At 35.8% G+C, this 23,246-nt stretch overlaps 1 protein-coding gene across 3 annotated transcripts; it reads left to right on the plus strand.

The window, feature by feature from the left end:
* The first annotated feature begins 1,633 nt into the window (after positions 1-1,633).
* Positions 1,634-15,275, plus strand: LOC112192508 (ELMO domain-containing protein A). Of its 3 annotated transcripts, XM_024332263.2 has the most exons (10): positions 1,635-1,886; positions 2,249-2,411; positions 2,501-2,603; positions 3,165-3,271; positions 5,344-5,412; positions 8,472-8,587; positions 8,697-8,751; positions 12,552-12,672; positions 14,694-14,836; positions 14,990-15,275. In XM_024332263.2, the coding sequence occupies exons 2-10, from the start codon at positions 2,268-2,270 to the stop codon at positions 15,089-15,091; spliced, it is 960 nt and encodes a 319-aa protein (XP_024188031.1). In that variant the 5' UTR covers positions 1,635-1,886; positions 2,249-2,267; the 3' UTR covers positions 15,092-15,275. The 3 variants fall into 3 exon arrangements, with proteins under 3 accessions (XP_024188032.1, XP_024188031.1, XP_024188033.1); XM_024332264.2 differs by lacking the exon at positions 5,344-5,412 and having other exon boundaries at positions 1,634-1,886; XM_024332265.2 differs by lacking the exons at positions 8,472-8,587; positions 8,697-8,751.
* Positions 15,276-23,246: the final 7,971 nt, after the last annotated feature.

Raw genomic sequence — 23,246 nt, forward strand, 5'->3', positions numbered from 1 at the left:
CGTTGCCTCCCTTTCTCTTTCCACGTTGACCTGTTCCGTTCCGTGTCCGCCTATTTTTGCAATTACCTTCTCAAGTAGAGCGATTATATGGACCAGAACGTCCAAAAGTATCTCTAGGATTAGAGTTTTGATCTTGGCTCCCTCCTTTTGGGGTGAGACAATAATTGGACTCCAGAATAGCCTATGTTCCCATGAGTCTCGTATTATAGTTCTTCACAAGAATGTTATGTTTTTCAGCGACATTCATGGCTCTAATGAGCTCATGAAACCTTGTGATCGTCCTGCAGTAACATCGATTCAAAGCAGAGATGGGAAGGTAGAGAGAGTCCTCTCAATCAACATCTTATCTGTGATCTCTTTTCCACAAAATTCCATTAAAGATTTAATGCGAAGTGCTTCCGAGTTGTAGTCAAGAACTGTCTTGAAAACATAGAAGCGGAGCCTATGCCATCTCACTTCTAGGTTAGGAAGCAGGGAGTTACGGACATTGCCAAAGCGTTTTTCGAGCGAGACCCACAACCTTCTGGGATCTTCTTCATTCAGATACTCGTCCTGGAGCAAATCATCCATATGACGAGTCATTAGGATGACGACTTTAGCCTTATTTGGCTGCTCTATTTTCTTCCAAAGTTTGAGCTTGATCAATAGTTAGCACGTCTGGGATAGGCTCAAGAATTGTATCCAAGATTCCTTAAGCCTTGAGCTGCTGGCGGACATCATGAAACCACTTGTGATATCCAGAGCCGGTTGTTCCTAATAGAGCAAAGTCAGTTTGTTTAGATTACTCATCATGAAAAGGAACAAGAAAAAGGGTTAGTTTCAGAGAGGAAAAAGCTACCACGAAAACAATAGAAATTTCTGAGCATAATCGCTCCCAAGAAATGAGGGATTTTTGAGCATGATCGCTCCCAAGAAATTCGATTCCAAGAGGTATTGGATTAGGTCGAAACATTAATGATGTATTCTTTCGATAATAAATTCTCTACAAACTCTAAGTTTGGAGATCTCAACAAGCTCCAAACTTGGAGATAGCACGAACCCCCACAGTTAAGCTTAGGTCTCCCCATGAAAGAAGATGAAGGGAGGTTGCAAGTCCTTGAGAAAAAGAAAAGGAATTGAGAGTACTGAAAGCTGGAACATTTAATAAAAAATACCTCAAAATAGGGTCGCTGGAAAAGTTTCCTGGGATCGAGGGCTTCAAGGTGTGCGGTGGAGGTAGCTAGGTTTTGAAGGCTACGATTTAGGGTTTCAGGGTTAGAGATTCTTGCTGATAACGTGTTTTTGGGAAACGAAATTGGGAGAGAGTAAGCTGTGCTTTCATTGATAATAAATGCCTCGTTATATAGATGATTACAAATATTGAATATGAGTCTTCCATGAAAACATAATGATTATAATATCTACGAAGATATCTGTAAGATTAACTCTATTACAACAGCGACAAGTTAGTAGAGTTAGGACCAGACACACAAATTAGATGTCTTCAAACAAAATACAATTGATCGATCTCATCTCAAGAGTTGCTGGTTTCCTTTGCTTTTGTCTTTTGTGTTTGGGTTGAAAAAGGGATAGTTTCCCTAAATTCTTGGTCGGTGAGTTTATAAACAAAACACGCAACGCGATGTTGGCACGTCACCTCGATTCGGCTTCAAACTCAGAATCGAGAAAAGTCGTCGTGTTCTTGACCAAAAAAAAAAAAAAAAGAGTCGCGTTTCAGCAACTGCGATTTTTTTTTTTTTTGGTCTGAAACACCTGCGAGTAATTGTGAGGCAAACATATATCTTACTTGAAGATTAAGTCATTCGGAGAGAAAAAGGAGTCGAATTTTCGATTGTCAGCACAGAAAAGCTATTCACTATTTTCAGGGGATCATTGCCAGAGCTACGGTAAGATTAAAAGTCTTCATCTTGTTGTTGTTGTTGTTTTGATTCATATGTAGATTTTGTATCTGAATTGGGCCATGCCACAAACCCATATAAAATTGACAACTGAATCCCAATTTTGGGTGTTAGGGTTTCCACATGACAATCTGCGACACAGTTTAATTAATATGCAATTGTAGCTGTTTAGAAGATACAAAACTTATGTAGTGGATGATTATTGGCTATATGTTATGCCATTTTGTATACTTGATGTAAATCTGTAGAGAGAGGGGGGAGGGCATTGCTTTGTTTGTCGGTGTACTCGAACACATGCTGCTGCTAGCTCATGATGATGCAGTTGATAGAGTGATTTATTGAAAGTGCAGGCTGGTAAAAGAGACGGTGATGACATCTAAGACTTTGCGGCGAAGGCTTCATCATGGAGATGTTGATGGAAAAGCGCACGAGCATTTGGAGGCATCAGCTTCAGAAGATGGTCTTAATGAGCCTCTCCTCGGAAACTACGAAAGTCCAGAGAGGCATTCGGAGGTGAGGCCTTGGAGGATGGAATATTTCTTCTATTAATCAATGTTCTTTGGCCTTTTGCCTGTTAATAACTTTCTAGGATTGTTCTATAGGAATCCGCACTTGCGGACCTCTGGAATGATGAGCGGAGAATGGAACAACTCCACTGGACTTTATTGTTTTCTCAGTTGATTGCGCAGTGGGCACGATGGTTAGGTATACATCCTTTTTATTGTCAAGAGATCTTTCAGTTGTAACTGGGCATATTTTTTTAACTGGGAAACATTATCTATGAAATTAAATAGATCCCAACTCCATTTCGTTCTCGTGACCTAATAATAGAATCCTGCTCAAAAAGTACTAACTTGATAAAGAAACCATTTAATTAAGAGTTAAAATGATCGCTGATAACATTCGTTTTACTGTTTCGTTCAGTTTTACTTATTATATTCTGAAAATTTCTCAGTTACCTACTTAGCGACAAACTATTAATTGAATGAGACACAGAACCAGAGTGGATATTAATCATTGTTGGGGAAAGTTTAATGTTGTAAAAACTAATAAGAAGCTTCTTTATGGTCATATCAAAGGATATTTGGGATCATGCTCTGGCTTTATGTTTTCACTGCTCATTGGGTGGAACTCGAGAGAGAAAAATTAACTGCTTTCATTGAAAAATATTCTGATTATAGGTTTTTGTATTTTTTTGTCAGTAGATTACATGGTTGGAATTAAGTTCTGGTTTTCATCTAACCATTTTTTTCTTGGTCTCTGTAGCAAATATTGTGCTGGGATCTGGATCACTTATTGGACGGTTTTTGACCTCAGCTACACAAAATGGACAAAGTACCAGTCTGCTTGCACCTGCCCTTACTCCTGTGCAAGTATGTCGGTGCTCTTATCTTAAATTGCTCCAAGTTCATATTTTCTTGTGATGAATAAGATAGAAAGAATATAAATTTATATATATAAATTAAATGTCTCCATGATTTATTTTGCTGTGGCTGGTGGTATTGACAAGGACTGCTTTATAGGTTGTCTATCTTCATACATGTATTACTTGAAATGTTACCACGTGTAGGAAGTGTTTTGAAGCTAAAAGTTTATATTCTCTTTAAGCATTTAAAATGATTGGAAGGAGAGAGAGGTCATTTTCCCGAATGCATTTTTATATTTAACTAGAGGTACTGTGTCTAAAGAATCTATATATAAGTAATGTGTCAATAAAATCTCTTCCCATGTCTTCAGTGGATTTGTTTATTTTCTATTGATTTCGTTCTTTTCCAGTTTGTTCTATTTTTTAATGATCTTGTATCATTTTATTCAGATTATTTAGTAATAGGACATATCGGCAGTTTTCCTTGACATTGTGAACCTTAGTGTTTAAACCAACGTTTTGTATAATGCGATTTTTTTTCCGGCTCCACCTGCTATAAACACTTATAGCCCTTGGAAACCAACTAGCTCCTGAATATCAAATTCCTCTATAACTTTGGGAAATCGTCACACCACCCAAAGTACGCCAATCCCAAATCTAATATCCAGTCAAAGAACATGTGTCACCTATGGAGATTGTGAGAGCATCTCCATACGAAAATCGGTTTCTGCTACAGCAATGTCATCCAAGCCTTTTGCTTCATATGACCCTAGTCACGACGCTTGTAACATCCCTGCCTCTAGATTTAGACCTGCTATGATCACTAAATCCTCGACAGTTTTCCATGCATTATCCGTTGTCTTCTCTGGTTTCACATCCTTTCCCTTCAACACTTTACTAAGCCCCGTTGAACTAGGATGTCTTTCACTCACTTATACCCAAAGAGTGAAACTTCCTTTTCTGTCAAACTACTCCACCTCAAATTATGAGGCAATACCTGAAGCCATGACGAACAACCACGATCAACATGCAAACCTTCGGCGAACGAATACCATGAACGACGAACAAGCACGATCGCTGACACTACGAACCACGTTAGTGAGATATACTCTCTCACCAACCATCATTCCCTTGAGTCATATCCTGGTCTCTTGCAACTCCACCTTTGATTAGGATTTTTCCTGAGTCTGGCTCGCACCACCTAGCCTCCGAGTCACTCCACCTATTGACTACCCTCGATTAGGACTTTCTTGAGGATCTGACCAGTTCCACGTTGCTAGAAATTTTCCCCGAGCTGGCTCCACCTAATGCACTTTTGAGTTAACACCTTAACCATCTAATTGACTCAACCTTGAATGATGAGGTGTCCCTGCCGAACCTTCGGCTTTGATACCACTTATTGTGTAAGCCCCCCTTTAGGATCGTTGTGTTTTACTACTTAAGCAAAATCAGAATAATAGATGAACTGAAAACAGAAACAACACAGCAGATTTTAGAGTGGTTTAGCCAAAACTTTAGCCTACGTCCACTTCGTGATCTCTCTTGAGAGATTCACTAGCACTATGAAGAATTTAGGTGTTTACAAGTACTTATTGCAGATCCCTCAAACCCCTCTGACTAGTTCTTATCTCTCTATCACCTTGACTCTCAGTTTTCTGCACTTTCTGTCTTAATTCCAGAAAACTGACTGCAGCTCCTATTTATAGGGCATAGAGGCTGCTGATACAATATACAATTAGGATTCCTAATCCTAATAGACTAAACCTTTAATACAAATCCTAATAGAACTTGAAAGACTAACTTTCCTAGAACTTATAGAAAAGCTGCGCGCAAACCTCTTTCCTTTCTAGACTTGGATTTGAATTCTGAACCCTAATTTTCAGATTGTATCAACGAGCCAAAAAACACAACACATTGGACTAGTGTTGGACTCTCTAGTGGCGGGGAGAGGTTCCCACATTGTGGTAGTCAACTCATTTGAAAACAATATTAATTCTTGCATAATTGACTTGTATGTATTGCAGATTATATATGTGTTGAGTATGGGGTTAACTCTCTATTGGTATTTTTGTCCTCTAGGAAGTAAGACTCAAAAACCTACGGCAAAGGCTTGAAGTCCCCTTTGATGGTTCTCGTGTGGAGCATCAAGTAGGTTTTCTTTCCATATTTCATCATTTCTGTTACGTTACTACTTTGTCAAACATAGATCTGGGTTCAAAAATCATACTTCTGAATTTTCTTATGTTTCTTATGTGTTTATATATGTGGGGAGTTGTTATTAAAACATCCACAATGTCAGTTCACAATCCAAATTAACGAAATACAATTGTTTGAGATTTATGAAGGGTTGGAAGTGAATAAGCTTTAAGATTGAGTTTGTTATCGGTCTGCATTATGGGCTTCGGTTACTGATGTTTTTAGGACTAGTATCTTATATTATTATGAATCTATTAGCTGTTGTGAAGTGAGGTTGGTTTCTTTCCTTATCCACTCCTTGTACGGTTCTCTTCTTTTTTTCAGTAATACCATTGTTTCTCCTAAGACAACAAGAAATCTATATTCCAAATTAATTTTCTTATACCATAAAAAGTGCAAAACATTGTTTATTAGCATTATAAGAGTGTTAATAATTAATAGCTCCCTATATATGTATAAAAACGTCTCGATACTATTGGACTTTAGCATTTTCTGTTGTAAAAGATAATTTTGGAGGCTTCAGTTCTGGCTTAGGTTTGGGTGCATCTGCTATTCTTATTTCCCATGTACTTTTGTTGACCCTTCAATTGTATGGATAGTGCAAGGAGGTAAGTTCTTGTTTCAATTTGTGTGGTTCATGGCATTACCACTGTAATTCTCCAACATGTGTTTGTTCGTTCACCAGGTATAGATGCACTTGCCAACAGAAATGGTCTTTTAAGTTGAAGACAACGGGGGTTTTACTAGGGTTGCGTGTACTGGGGCATTGGGATTGAGAAGTAATGCAGTAGTCACAACTTCACTAGAATAGAAATACCCCTATTTGGAACCCTAAGACTAAGCCAATCCTATCTAAGAGTCTAAATCGTAATAGATAATAAATAAGTAAATTAACCAGTCATTCTAAGATTTAGAGTATTGAAGAAACTGTTCAAGTCTTAAGATATGTAACTTGACTTTAAGTACTCCAAGGGTCTTCTGTTACTTAATGAGGTCTGTAATGAGTCTTTTGGTCGTCTACGAGTCTAAAGCCTATAAACATGTCTACCTATTGCAAGGAAAAGGCAGATTGGAATGCAACAAAATTGTGATGAAGGCTTGGCGCCTTGGTTTTCTTCTCCTAGCCTAATCTCTGTTTTCTTCTCCCTAATTCTCTAGAACTCTAGCAGCTAAAGACCTTTCTTTTTTTTTTTGGTTGTTTCAAATGACCTATTTCTTATAGTTTCTACAATTCCTTATGTAGCACTGACACTTGTTGACACGTCCTGATGCTTGTCTGTTGACTTTGACTTTTCGACACCTCTTAGGACACATGTTGCCAGTATGGACACACTGACACATTCTCTGTTATTTTTACTTTTTAAAGCACAAATCGGTGTTTATTTCAAGTTGATGAGGCTGCAATTGCACTTTTAAAACTCTATCTTTATTACATCAAACCTAGATGGTTAGACTAGTGTAGAAAGAAAAGAGAGACTAGGGTTTTTATATGCTAAATTTAGTGTTTACATTCATTTTGTGGCTGGTATGATGAACTATTTATCTATTTCTTATTATATATTATTTTAATTGTCTTGTCGACAACATGTTATGTCCTATTTTTTTGAGATCTCACTATCAATCCCTTGGCCTAGAAAAACGTAATTTTTTCTCTTACCATAATTTTTATTGTATTTACTGGCGTTAAAAGCATCCACCCTGCATCCAGACCATTATATTGGCAGTAATGAGACAAGCCACAGTATAATTTTTGTATCTAAGTTTTTTTTTTATATGGGTAAATGAATGTTCCGAGTGAACTAAATTTGGTATTTAATTTATTTCTTTTCCTCGTCCCTTGGTGAAACCCGAAATTTGTTGGGGGCTTGAAAGAATGTAAACGTGGTTGGTGGTTTGTTGCGTGTAGCCTTTTTTGGGTCATTTGGGTGGTGTGTTATGAAAGAATTTTTGAAGAGGAAAGAGGTGTCAGAAGAGAGTAGTGTTGCGAGAGGGCTGGTTGTTGGGGTTCAATTTCAGTAGTCTTTAGTGATCTATTTGAGGTTATTTTTACGATGAAAGAGACTTGGCCTAGTCACTTTGTGTTAATCCTGTAACTGCTTCTTTCTCTTATATGTTGTGTAGCTGATTTTGCTTTAGTTTGTACCTGCCTTTTTTTTTTGGGTCTTTCTAAATGTACCTGGCAAATATCAAAGTAGACCCAGCAAACTTTTTACATGCAGCGAAACTATAAAAGTTCTAAGTATCCACAGCAAGTTTTCCAATAATACCCTTTTTAATAAACCCAGCAAAACCTATATCGAGAAAAATTTTAGATTCGGGTGCTGCCAGTTGAAGCATTCGATTTGTGAACCATATTAGATGCCTCATCAAGTACATCAGTCAGAGGGCGTCGTGTATCTTGTATTTTGCAAGCAAGAAAGATGCTTACAGTTGCAATTATCTTCCAACATCCTTACCATTAGATTGATGCATGTAAAATCGGTGGCACAACATCATTGCTCATGCTATTGTCACCTGAGGCCTTAGACGCTATCAACACAAATATGAGCTGAACTTAGAATTCAAGCCTCATTCCAAGCTCTTTAAGATAACTCACGCAATTCTCCGTCTTTCTTTGACCAAAAAGAGACTAACTTTTTGGGAAAAGATTTGGGAAATTTTAGAAAAATGAACCAGCTGCTAAGAGGTTTTAGAGCAAAAGAGTATCATGGATGGAGATTAGAGTAGGTGAAGGGTGCAGATCACGACGAATTCTGGGAGGAGATTGCTGGGTACGTTTTGAGCTTGAGATTTGCTGGGTTTAATTAATAATAAGGGTATTATTGGAAAAATTGCTAGGTGTAATTAGAAATTCTATCATTTTGCTGGGTGTAAAAATTTTGCTGGGTCTACATAGAAATTTGCCCGGTACATTTAGAAAGACCCTTTTTTTCCTTTGTTCTAATTGTCCTGAAAATTTACTTTTATATTTAATTCCACTTCTTAAGACAAATTGAGTGTGTGGGTTGCAGGATGCACTAAAACAATTATGGAGGTTGGCTTATCCGGATAGGGAGCTCCCACCTCTTAAATCTGAGCTTTGGAAAGATATGGGTTGGCAAGGTGCAGACCCTTCAACAGATTTTAGGTATGTAGATGAAAAACAGTGAAAGTAACATTGAGTGAGTCACATATATTCTATATTTCTTGTTTTGATTTAATCAATTGATAATGAGAAATTCCAACCTTATTTGTAGAGGTGGAGGGTTTATATCATTGGAGAACCTTATCTTTTTTGCCCAACAATATCCGGTTTGTTCTCTTTCAGACTTCATGTCTTTGTCTATAATAGGCGATTGATAAGTTTCATTTCGTGCTTGCAACACAATTATCAATATTAGTTCTTGAAACCTACGTGCCTTTTTAAAATTTTTTTAAACGTGATTTATCCTCATCTTTAATCCATTATGTTCGAACCATCTAATTTGGCCCTTTCATTATTCTGGTAAGGTAGTAGTAATCTATTTACCTCGATCACTTGTCCTAGTCCAAAATAGGTCTTTTGACTTGCATGGGGTATGGAGTATTGCATATCCAAACTTAGGCTATATAATATTTTTGTGTTTATGGCTTGGCGTGGGTTCCTCTTTAGTGGGTAGTGGAGTGGAGATTTCTTCACTTACAATCTGTAGATGATGCCATCTCTTTTCTTTATGATGAGCAGAATAATTTGAGCATGTTTTGTAAAATATTGTTGGCCCTTACCTTAGTTAAACAATAGAGCTAAGTATAAAATAGCATGAATAAAGCAAGAAAAGAAAAGAAGAAAGCAGATGTGTAGCATCGCCTTTGGGATGTAGAAGATGGAAGTTTACCATTGTGGCATCTATCATTACCTATTGGGAGTGATCCCAGGGCCAGCTGTGGGCGAGTAGTTAGAAGAATTAAGGACAAGTCTTTCATGCAAGGATACTGCAAACTAAGAGCGTTTCCCAGGGCAACGTGTTAGGAACGGCCTGAAACACAATTCTGGGTAAGTGACTAGAGAAACATGTCTGAAGCACGGAGGATTCAGGTGGAAGCGCAAAGAACACAACTATCCTCACCTAGGAAATGCAAGAACAAAGCAGAACACTGGGAGCAGAAGATTTTGTGGTGGAGCAGGGTGGTTAGTGCGGGCAGGGCTCTTAAGAGAGGGTCCATTTGCTGTGTCGCGGCAGAACCTGAAGTGGAAGGATTTATCAATTTTCATTGTGGAATAAGAGTGGCTGGGTTTGGTTTTTAAAGTTTTAAGAGGATATTGTTTTTTTAAATTCCAAAACTAACCCTCTGACTTCTCAATTTCTTTTTTGCTGACAAGACTTTTCAATTTCTTAGGTTAGAGCTACAAATTGTTTGGCTTGGGTATTGTGTTATTGACATAATAAATAACTTGCTTTATTATTTGGTAATTATTATATATATGTTCAATTAAATATTGTATTATTTTAATTGGAGGGCTGAAATTAGCACCCTGTTTTTTACAAATTACACCCCCCTCCATGAGTATTTTTTAAATGGGCATGTGCTTGGAGGAAGGGTGTGGTTTGTAAAAAAGCGGGTGCCAATTTCACTCCCCCGTAATTGTTGTTTTCATACCTGTATCCTAGATTTTTGAGATTTGATGTATCGAAACATGGGTTTCCTCGTACCCGTCTCTCTGCTGCATAGGCTACGATTTTTTTTTTCATTGCAGTTGGAGACCATCTTTGATTCATTTTATGTTGAGCAGCTTTCATTATCTTTCCCTCTTTCGGATTCTAAGACAGTGGCCTAAACGGTAATAAGTTCAAAGAGGAGAATTAGATGCTGTTTAGGAGGGGAAGGAGGATTCTCTTCTTAGAGGGGATATTGTACCTAGACGATAGGAAAGAGAGGATACAAATGCCAGTAGTTTGGTGAATTGGAATAAGCCACAACATGGGATATAGTTGTGAATGTTTCCTTTGGAGAAGGATTCCTGTATGGAATGTTGTAAGAACAAATATTGATTGCCTGAAAATGGGTTTGATTCAAAAGATAGTTATCAGGGACTTAAGCCCTTTGCACCAGAAAGTCAATATAATAGGTACCAATTCCTTTTTCATGAAGTGGAAAATAGGGAAAATTATAGTTTTGGGTTGGGAATACAGTAATATTTTATATATTTTTTTATTTTATGCAGGGAATACAGTAATAGTTTTGCCTTTTTTTTTTTTTGGCCTCCTTTTTTCTCTGTTAGTAGACTCTAAAATTTCTGTAATGTGGTGAGTGTAAATTCCTCTCTTTCTTTGAGTTGGGATTATTCACAGAAATTTAAGCGACTCCAAAGTAGGGGGTTTCTTCAGTTATTCCAAAGTTAGAGGATGTAGCTTCCATCTAGACTGGAGCAGAGGAGTTGGTGTTTTCAAACTTTTTTTGTGCAAACGCTATGTAGAAAATCCATTTTTCTCTTTTACAATCCTCATTATTTGTTGTGGAAGGTTAATTCAAGTATTAGTTAGTATATTTGTCATGGTGAAATGGTGAACACTTTTAGATATGGTTTAAAAGAGAAGTTTTTGTTTACCTTTCCCCCTGGATGGTGTATATTGTGTAAAGTGGAACTGAGGTTTTGGTTTTTCAGAATTTCTGGAAATGTGACATTTTCAATGACTGGACTACTGTGTAGTGATCTTATTGTTTTTTCATGAATTTTCTGTGTAAGTTTGTCAGTTTACACTGGATGGATTTCTTTTCTTGTATCTGGTTTCATTCAATTAGTGGGATGCTATTTGGCTTAAAATGACAATACTTAATTGCATTTTATATCCCGGACTCCAATTTTAGAGGCATTCACCATCATGACATTAGGTTTGTATCCACTGGCAATAAATGTAAGATCTTGTGTGTATGTTGGCTCTGATATTTCAAGTCTGCTCATATAATTATTAATGTTATCCATGTGGCGGAATGTTTTATTGGAAAGAAATAGAAGAAACTGTAGAATAAGAGGGAGGATATGCAGTTTCATGGCTTCCTTATGGGTTCTTTCGGCAAAAGTAAGAAGGAACCTTCCAGTTCTATCTCGATCTGTTCCATTTTGATTTGAGTCTGGGTTTGTGCACGGTTTTAGTTCTTGGTTAATGGATTTTCGTTTTTATTTTTTTAATTTTTTAATTATTTTTTTATTGGTCCAGTGGCGTATTTTATGTAGGTTGTTTCTTTATCTTTCATTCCACTTGGTTTGTACTTATTCTATTATCAATAATTCAATATAATCTATTTATCTTTGTATAGAAAATAAACATAAACTGCGATTGATCTGGTGCAAGTCTTTTCAATTACTTGACTACTTAGGACCCTCCTTCCATTTACTGCTCTTCCAAAAGAATTCTACTATGCTTGCTCTGTGTCCAGCTCTTGTTTTTAATTATATGACAGAACAGCATCTTCAACATACGTTTAGTTTTAGCATTAAGGCAGATTCTCTTATCAGTATTATCTATATGTTTAGTATAAATTATAAATATGAACTGTGATTGATTCGGTGCAAGTCTGCACTCTATAACTTGAGTACTTAGTGCCTGATTCGGTGCAAGTCTGCACTCTATAACTTAGAGTACTTAGTGCCTGCTTCCAATTGCTCAGTCTACTTGCTAAGCTTCCAAAAGAATTGTATGAGAGATACTTTTGGTGCCTTTTCTCTTCTTAGGTTAATAATCTGGAAGATATAGCTGATTTTCCTAAACTAAATTTCCTCCAGATCGACCTCCCTATTCTATTTTGGTACACTGTGTTCCTTGCATCTGTGTGATTCCTGAAGAATATTTGTCTTGATTTCTCTCCTGTGTAAAACATTGTAGCTTACCGCTTACATTAAGGAACTTATGATTTAATTTTGTGATGTTTATGTGCACATGACGTGCATAGTTGTTAAAAACTTCTCTTTTTGCCATAGCTTAAATGTGTATGGGTGTCAAGCTCATACATTCTCTCGGAAAAAGCATGGAAGACTATATAGCAGTCTTAATTCCAATTAAATATTTTCTTTTGTTCTGTATTTCCCTCCAGACATGAAGGGGTAGTGACTTTGAGAATTTATCCTTCTACAGGAATCATTCCATAGACTGTTGCACAAACAAGATGGAACCCGAGCTGAATGGGAATATCCTTTCGCTGTAGCTGGAATCAATATTTCATTTGTCTTGGCACAAATGTTGGATCTTCAATCAGGTAATATAAAAATGCTTAATGGGGAATTGTAGATGCATCAGATAAGATAAGCTTGTCCATGGAAAAGTATCACATCATAGCAGGTTTATTTGATGAATCGAACTCACTATTTAATTTAATATGGTTTATCTTCTCTGTAGTATATTTAATTTTAAGGGCAATTTACATTGTAGTACCCAGAGGTTTGCACCTATATGCAAAATTTACACATTTCATTGCCTTGAAGTTTTGAATTTTTTGCAATGCGGGTTGTTGTTAGGTTTTTCATCCAAAGAATCCGTTTAGTGGTGATGTGGCTGATGTATCCTGCGATTTTGCTGATGTTGCTAATATGGTGGACAGATATTATATTATATTTTTATCTATATGTTTAAATAAAATTTAATGCTAAAAGTAGTTCAGAGAATAAAATACCAAAGTACAACTCAAGAACTATCTTTTATAGAAAAAGCCTCTCTTTCTAGGCACTGCTAGGGCTTGTCTTGGAAGCACAGCCGGTGACCTTCTATAAGGGTCCTGCGGTAACTATGGCTTTTCCCTTGGTTTTTTTGTCTGGTGTTTTTATATGCCTGATGATGTGGTCCTCATCTAACCGAAGCCAAATTGCGGACTTGACCCTCTCAATTTTCTGCTTTGTGTTTCATGGTTCCTTCCTCCTGTTTGGGCCTATGGCTGGCGAGGGAGGATAACCACTGTTGGTCTGCTTGGAAATGGAACTACTGCTTGTTACTGGTGTGTCGAGTTGGATTGGTGGTCCACTGTTTTGGTGTGACTAGCCTTGCTGGGTTTCTGATTGTGCTATGGTCCAGCATATACTGGTTTGTGGTAAGTTCTTATTCAGCTGGTGGTTCAATTCTTAGCTTTGATAAGGTGGTTTTGGTGGGGGAAGTTTGCATCTCAGAGCAGGATTGCTGGCTTTCTGATTGTTGCTATGCTCCAGTGTATACTGGTGTGTGGCAAGTTCTTATTGAGTTGTTGGTTCAACTCTTAGCTTTGATCAGATGGGTTTGGCTTTGACAAGACTAGATAAGGGTCAGTAGGGTGTATTAGCCAAGTGAATTCTGGTGGCAGGTATGCTCCTACACAGGTCGTATTGGTTTCGTTGGTGTTTGGGGCTGATTCCTGTTCTTCGTGATGGTGGTCTCCTCTTATTTCCTCTCCAATCAAAGTTGAGGGGATGGGGGTCTCCCTCTGCAGGTGTGGTGGCTCCAACATTTGGTTAGGAGATTTTGGTGATATGTACCAGCGGTGCAAGTGGGCAGACTGAGGGGCCTCCTTGGTGTTTCCAGTGTTTCAGTTGGCTGTGTTGGTGTTCCAGAGGTGTCGCTTGTGGATTTGGGTAGGGTTTCCCTGGTTCACTCATTTAGTCCTTTTTGGGCCTGACCTAGGTAGCTTAGTCTGCCTTTGGTTGGTGGGTTTCTCCGTAGGGTTAATTGCGGCCAGATTTATCGTTGGGCTCCCTGCTATCATACCTATGTCTGTTTATGTTGTATTGCCTCTACTTTTGGCGATTGGGACGGTTTTTTCTCGGTTTTTGCCGTAACTGTTTTAACTCGGATAACCTGCAACCTAGTTTTATCACTTTTCTGCCAAGGGAAGCTAATGTCGCTGTGTCTCCTTTGAGACATGGCTTGGACTAGATTTTGGCCTACTTGCCCCTTTTTTGATAGGTTATCTCCGGCCCTGAGTTCATGATAATGAAGTTCCAGCATCTGTCGTTTCTGTTTCGTTGTCAGAGGGTAATTGAAGTTATTTAGGTGATGTCCCTTATTGTCATATCCTAAAAAAGGTGTGACATGATGTCTAATCGTAGGTTCTAATTTAAAAAAAAAAAAGATGAAAACTATTGTCAATTTATTTCCAAATGCATGCAAGTATCCAGTAGTTTGTATGGATTCTGACTCTTATATATGAAAATATTTTGTTTTGTTAACTTGTTGATAATACAACTCTTAAAAGATTCCAACTTTCTGATAGTTGGTATGGATGGAGAATATAACTGTGTTGTATCTTTCTTGCAGCAAAGCCAACTTCGTTGGCAGGAATCCGATTTCTACAACTGCTCCAAGAAGATGAAATGGCATTTGATAACCTATATTGTGTAACCTTCCAAATGATGGATGCTCAATGGCTTGCAAAGCGTGCTTCGTATATGGAGTTCAATGTAATTGATACACTGATACACTTTATTTAATTTAATTTTTTATATTCAATTGATTTTATCACACTTCTGTTTGCTACTTAAGGTGCATGGTTCAATCCCAATCTCAGTTACCCACTTTACGTTTTGATTTCATATTTATTGTTTTAATTTCAGGATGTTATGAAGTCTACAACAACTCAGCTAGAGCGTGAGCTTGCCCTCGAAGATGTCACCTGCGTTAAAGATTTACCAGCATACAATCTATTGGCAAAATGATCTCCTCCAGTCTCTTCTGATGTAGTTCTCTCCATCTGTAATATCGTACAAGAAATTCGGTTGAAAAGTGTGACTTATCAGAAACCACTTTCGATGGTAATAACGCAGAAAGTTACCAGTGATTAATTAAGAATATTTTTTACTTTATATGGTAGCCATTCAACATATGCGATGCCTTCTTCAAGACGTTTTTTGTTTTTTTGTTGTTGTTGTAGTTGTAAACAAAAAGGGTGATTTTAGTTGGACCTCTAAATTCACTTTTTTGAATATTGAAAAAGCTAAGTACACCTCCTTAATTTTACCAAAACACCCTTGAACAATTAAATCTATATTTTTAGCAATTTGTTGTTTTTTTCTTCCTTAATCTCCATCAATTCAACCACTAAAAATTTTGTGAGGGGAGCTGCCTACATTTTTTGTGTACTTTCAATGACGGAACGAGAAAGTGATTTTTGGAGGGGTCGAACAAGTAGACAGTTATAAATATTTTTCTTTTAATTTGAATCGTAGTTTTTTTTTTTTTGTTCAATATGGGTCGTAGAAAAGACTTGGTTCTCAAATAAATTAGTAATAGTTACACCATAATACTCAATAAATTTACTTGTTTAAGGAAAATTCAAATCAAATTGTTTTGAATTTACTTTTGTATTAAATGATAAGGCTATATATAGAAATTAGTTATTTTTATTTAATTATTTTAGGTAAATTATAAAATGATATAATTAATATAAGGAAATTCTAAAAAAGTTTGAATGTCATATTAATGCGATTGTCTAAAAGAAAATTGAATGTTATATTAATGAGGGAGGAAAGAAGAGTATTTGTTTTTTTTGTTTTCCTCTTTGTCCTTATTTGTCTTTTCATATGAGTTGACAAAGTCTATTGATAATTGAAAAAAAATGGAGGTCCAAATATTAAATTTGGAGGTCTAATTAGAACCACCCTAAACATAATTCATTTTTATTTGAGGTAACTCCTCTAAAATCCATTTTAAATAAAATTATTTTTCTTAAACTCCTCTTTTTTTCCTTTTGTTTTTAAACCCTTTATTCCTTGTATAAAACTATACTTAAACTGTTCTTATGTCTGATAAAAAAAAAAAAAAAAATTCTGTTATAAACTAGAGAATAAGAGAGAGATAGAATAGAGAAACAAAATGTAGGAGGAGGTAGAAGTGTGTATTTCATTCTCATTAGACCCCTTTATATAGGAGTAATGTTTACATTATAAAGACATAACTAATGAGTATTTACAGTGGACAGGCACATATATATAATATTTACAACACTCCCCCTTGGATGTCCACCAATTTGTGATATGGTGTTGGATGCGCTTAATGTTGCATCGTCAAAAACCTTGTCAGGTAACAAAAACTCAATGAGACAAAAATAACCCTGGTCGAAGGAGAAAAAGAGTACAACACGCATATGTCCTAGGTAACATATTTTGAATGCTCCCCCTGATGAGAATCTCCCTCTGATTGTTGCAAGCTTCAATGATGTATGTAACAAAATACATGCACCATGTATATTGGATATGGTGTGTCGATCACATAGGTGAGACCATGTGTGCTTTGCATAAAGGGGATTCATCATGAATTGCAATTCCTGCAAAAGTTAGGGCATTACCAATAAAACTATGATATTCTTAATTAATCTTACCTGACATGATAAGAGTAGAACCAATTTCATATACTCAAATTATTGATAAAGATATTAGTTAAAGAATAACAATATAAAGGAACAATAATTGACACATTTACCTTTATCCGAGCATTGAAATTTAAGTATGGCACACTTAGCGATATATATCAATTTGTGTAATTGATAATTTCATATGAGCTCAATATGAGCTATAGATAAATTCATAACTTCGCGAAAGTTAGAATATGTTGCAACATTGTGAGCATGATTCGAATTCTATTTCTTAGTCTTGTCATAGTACTCATTGAGTCAATAAGTCACTTTGACAGTAAATGAATGAGTATATATGAGCTTAGACTTTTTGATTCCATGAGTGAGCTTTAAGCTCTTTCACTCATTCATGGATTTGCCTTTGGTAATATGAATCCATTAAGGATTTGGTTAAGCAATATGCTTATAATGACACATAGGATTTGGGGATTTGCTTTTAGCAATTTGCCTTTAAGATCTTCATAATAACCATGACAACCTGCTATAAGCCTCTCGTCAATATAACAGCTATATGTAACACTGTACTTATAGAAAAGTTGTCGCTTGGAGAAGAATGATAATCCCATGTCTCTTTATAGAGACTTATGTCATAGTGATTTGAATTCATTTGAGTTCACCCTTTTGTAATTTTTAGTGTTGATAAAGTCCAAGAATATTATCACGTTTACAATATTCAAATTCATTGGAATTGCCTCGTTCCAATTTGGTCAATAGTATAATTTGTCGACAAAATGAAACGTGGTATAGTATACAGCCCTTGATGATATTTAGTAGCTACTACAAATGAGATATCATGAATGATCATCAATTAGAGATCTATCACACATTCAAAATATATGCATGCATTAGCTATAATAAGCTTATTCATATCAGGTAGCCCTGCCTCTTTTAGGGCATTTGTTGTCTCTACATTAGTCTTTCCTCCCCCTAATGGTGGGAAGACTATTAGATTTGACCACACAAATATGTGTTTATAAATATTGGATTAAAAATCAATTGGTGGGTGGCGAGCCCAAACCAAATTTTAGGTTAAAAAGATAATGAATTGAGATTTTTTTTCTCAAAATTAAAATGAGATATGGTGGATAGATATTACACACCAATTCATGTCGTTTTTCATAAATGATATTGCTCCCCCTAATGGCGGGAGGATTGTCCCATTAAAGTGACAACTCGCAAATATGCGATAAATTATAACTTCCTTTTAGGAAGTTTTGGAATTATTGTTGTATTTGTACAACAATGTGAAGAATGTAGATGAGTCTACATGACATAGTAATGACACATTAGTTGCGCCAAAATAATTTTAATTTGGCTCAATGAAATTTTTAGTTCATGATATAGTATACAGTAGTATACTTATAGTTGTTTAATATAACTTAAATTAGGTGGAAATTTCATCACCAATATATGCAATGATATTCTATATAGGTAACATAATATGAGCTCAGTTGGAGCCGACCATCAATCAAGATCTGCAGCTCTTGAGATGATTGTTACCTTAGCTTTTGGAAGCATCAATTGTGAAAAATTATCAACAATTGCAATGGATCATGTCCATAGTTGCAGTCTATGTAAGACAAATATGTCTGTCATTATGTTTATCATGAACATTCATGGTTCAATTTATTAATGAACACATGGTTCATATTATTATTTAACACTGAAAAACAAATGTCAAAATTATATACTCAAATTTTGAGTCTGAGACAGTGGTCCATATGGATATAAGTGTATACTCCAATAATAATACAATGGAGGATCATAGCCTCATCAAATTTCATATTGTACTCAAAGCATTTGGCTTGAGTCTTCACAATTAGAAGCTTGTTCTAAAAGGGAAGTGAACAGAGATTCACATGTACTCATAAGAGAAACAAAAATCCAGACGTAATTGGGGATCAAGAAACAAGAGGTTTCGATCTATTTGATTGTATAACAATCAGTGAAGAAATTTAAGTCCTCATGAAATTGAATCAAGAAACATGTAGTTTCGATCTCATTATAAATTAACAATTTTATATCAAATTATTAGATCAAATAATAAGAGGAAACCAAATTGAAGTTGTCAAACTAATAAAAAAATACATACCTCTATTATGTCGGAAACATAATTGATATTGTTGATACTAATTCGTGAGTACCATATGCCAAAATAGAGAGATATTCATATAAAGTATTAATATAATATTATAACAAAATAATCATAAATTTGTTGTAGTCTAGTTGATTAGGATATTTGGCTTTCATCCAAAAAGACATGGGTTCAAGTCCCAACGATGGAAAATAATTTTGTTATTTTTTTCACAAACAACATAATCATATGAGGTAGATATGACAAAAATAATCATAAGTAATAAATGTTCATTATGATCGCATAAAATAAATAAATATGATAAGTATCAAATAATGGTAATAGAATTGGTGATAAAATGAGTTATTAATAATAATAGCTACCAGATAAGGGTAATTAGAAACATTATCATGATAATTGTAACTCTTGCAACAAATTCAATAATGAAAGAGTTGTAATAAAGGTAATTTAAATGTAATAAATGTGATTAAATAGATAAAGATAATGAAATGTAATTATGTTTAATCAGTGACAAAACATAGGGTTAAAATGACTAAATAAAATAAATAGAGACAGAAAAAAGGCCTAAAACATAGACTTAGAATTAATCGGTGTTAAGGACACCGCTGCTGATCATGTCATCAACATGTTTTCCATTGTCCATAGAAAAATCAAATACGTTGAGCTTGTTTTCTTCACTGACAAATTCTCCACATAATTTTAGTTGGGAGTTAATCCGATGCACAACGGAATTGAAATCAATGACAGAGTTGGTATCTTGAAGGCGCAAATGCATCCATTCATATTGTGATCTAGGTAGAACAATGGTATTAGTGAGCAAATCGATCAGCTAATGCTTGAAAAAACTCAAACGGGTCTTTCACCGTAAGGTACTTATCTTTCAGGCTCTTGTCAATATGATGATGCAAGAAAATCATAGCCTTGGGGCGATTTTGCACTGATGACTTATTGTCAATTTTTGATGGCATTTCCAAGGTTGTGAGCCATAAGGTGAATTTCGGCATCGAATAGTTATCAGAAATTTCAAGAGGATCAAAGTCCAATTTTGTCAGATGCGTCATCTTTTTACAAAGAGAAAAGATGAGATATATCAAGATCCATAAATATTAGAACAATATGTTCTATGAAAAATGATAGAAATTCATATATGAAACAAAAGTTTCAAAGTGTTCATTAACATGAACAATAGATCCCATAGAGAAAACACGAGAAAAAACATTCGTGTGATGTCTGTAGAACCATAGGTCTAAGACTACTCGGTCAGCGGACTCGAGTCTTGACTATTGAAACATGTAGTTCTCAATGTCGTATATGAAATATAAACTTTCAACAATTATATTATATATAAGATACATAAAAATATATGTAAATTATCGCATAAAAGAAATTGATGTTCATATGTAATAGGAACAAAAATGATAAACATGAAACACATATACATGTTATGCGATAATATAAGATATCTATGTTATGTATGAAGCAATTCTTTGAGAATGAGGGAAAAACTCATAGATCGTTAGCTTTGGTCATAGGCAACTATGTTGCACCATAAGGCTTGCGGATCATCATCGAGTTCAAAGAAAAAGAAGAAAAAATAAGAGCAAATTCGTGCTAATAACGTGTTATAAACTAGAGAATAAGAGAGAGATAGAATAGAGAAACAAAATGTAGGAGGAGGTAGAAGCGTGTATTTCATTCTCGTTAGACTCCTTTATATAGGAGTAATGTTTACATTATAAGGACATAACTAATGAGTATTTATAGTGGACAGCCACATATATATAATATTTATAACAAATTCTTATTTATAAAAGATGTCTACTTACTTAGTTACTTAAGACAATGGCCCACCACGTTAGCTGGATTAAAAATGTATCAATTAAAACATATTTTCATTCAATTTTGTTCCAAATCACCTCTGGGGTCTGGGTTCATTACGTCAAGCTGTATCAAGTTGTATTATTGATGTATCAAAAGTGTATCAAACTTGTATTAATAAAACACATTTTCACCAAATTTTGTCACAAATAATATATCCTCGGGGCCCGAATTCTCTACGGCAAGTTATATCAAAAGTGTATTGAAGCTATATCAACAAAACACATTTTCATTAAATTTTGTCCCAATCACCATTGGAGCCCAGGTCCTTCATGTCAAGCTGTATCAAACTATATTAACTTAACACATTTCACTCAATTTTGTTTTAAATCACCCTCAGAGCCCAGGTCCGCCACGTCAAGTTGTTTCAACAAAACACAATTTCACTAAATTTTATCCTAAATTACCCTCGGGACTTGAGCCACCACGTCTATATTAAAATTGTATCAACAAAGCACATTTTCACTCAAATTTGTCCCAAAATCACCCTTGGGGTCTGGGCTGGTCATGTCTAGCTATATCAAAGGTGTATCAAAGCTGTATTAACAAAACCCATTTTTACTCAAAGGCCTACCACCTTAAGCTGTATCAAAATTGTATCAAGTTGTATCAACAGTACATGTTTCACTAAATTTTGTCCTAGATCATCTTTGGGGCCCCAACCTGTCATGTCAATCTATATCAAATCTGTATCAAAGCTATATCAATAAAGCACATTTCTACTCAACCTATGTCAATGTCACACCCCGAATTTTGGGTAAAGATATTCAAAATCTGAAATGTGATAACTCATCAATTAACAATAAGCACAAAGAAAATTTTTCATTAAACTAAGCAACAAAACAACCCAAGCTCACAAATGTCAATATCAACTCATTCTTTAGAGTCACATATTACATTACAGAGAGTTTACAAATTAAACTGAACAACAATCCAATATGTAAACACACCCACCACTCTCATCACACAATGGAAGATTAAAATTAAGAGTACCCTTCTACGTCCATGGTACAGAAAATACACCTCAGCTTCGATGACTATTAAACGATATTCTAATCTCCAATAACCCCTACACCATGGAATAGTGTACCAGGTTGAAACAACAAATTCAGTAAGCTTTTGCAAGCTCGAATGAGTAAACCAAAATAACCACAAACTCTCATTTTCAACACAAGGACAGCAAATCAACATAATGATTAATTTCAACGTTAAATCCTTTTCCTTTTAAGGAAACACATGTCACCACCGTTACAACTCACAACAATTGAAATATCAACTACAATCCAAGAATTGTTAAAGTAAAAATGGATTGGAATTGGTCTACTCATTTCATTCATAACCCCTTTATATAGGGATAGGATTACAATGGAAATATCAATTACATTGATGATACTAAATGCTGATTGAGCTGTGATTTGTAATTGCTTGATTCTCTCTTCGTCTGTTTCTTTGACGAAGGCACATAATGTGTTTTTCCTTTAACACTCCCCCTTGTGCCAAGTCAAAGATGAAATGGTGCATGAGTTGTTGCCTCACTAAAAACCTTGCCAAGTAACAATAAAAACCCTGTGGGACAAAAATACACCTTGGTCGAAGGAAAAGAGCACAACGCACCTTTTACATTTGAGTATGACATGTGTGTGTTAGACTCCCCCTGACGTCTACACCTCCCCCTGATACTTACATTAATCAGGGGAGCTTGGAAAGTCTTCGCATTCCTATGCTTTTCACATGTTTCTCAAATATGGCCTTAGGCAATGATTTGGTAACAAATCTGCCACATTCCCTCAGACCTTACTTGATTCACTTGAATCTTGAGGAGGGACTGTTGTTGCTGATTGTAGAAAAACTTTGGCGATATGTGTTTTGTATTATCACCCTTGATATGCCCTAGCTTCATCTGTTCGATGCAAGCTGCATTATCTTTATTAATGCAAGTAGGCACTTCAGTGGTAGAACTTAAACCACTAGTCCCTCGAGTATGTGTGATGATAGCTCTTAACCATACACATTCACAAACCGCCTCATGTAGAGTAATGATCTCTGAGTGGTTCGAGGAGGTAGCCACAAGGGTTTGCTTGGTTGATCTCCAAGATATCGTCATGTTCCCACTGGTAAATACATAACCAGGTTGGGAACGACCTTTATGTGGGTCAGAGAGATACCCAGTATCAGCAAAACCAACCAAAACGTCATTTGGCGTTTCGGTGTAGGGAGTGGCGCTTTCACCATCAACATTTCCTTTAGGGATTGCAGTTCCATCTGCGGTCCCTCTTGTCTCTCTGTAGGGAAAGAACAGTCCCAAGTCAATGGTTCCTTTTAGGTATCAGAAAATGTTCTTGATACTATTCCAATGACGTTGCGTTGGCACTGAGCTAAATCTAGCTAACAAGTTCAGTGAGAATGCAATGTCTGGTCGAGTAAATTGGGCTAAGTACAATAATGCACCTATTGCACTTAGATAGGGAATTTCAGCTCCCAACACCTT

The sequence above is a fragment of the Rosa chinensis genome, chromosome 3 (assembly GCF_002994745.2).
Source record: "Rosa chinensis cultivar Old Blush chromosome 3, RchiOBHm-V2, whole genome shotgun sequence".
Classification (NCBI taxonomy): Eukaryota; Viridiplantae; Streptophyta; class Magnoliopsida; order Rosales; family Rosaceae; genus Rosa; species Rosa chinensis.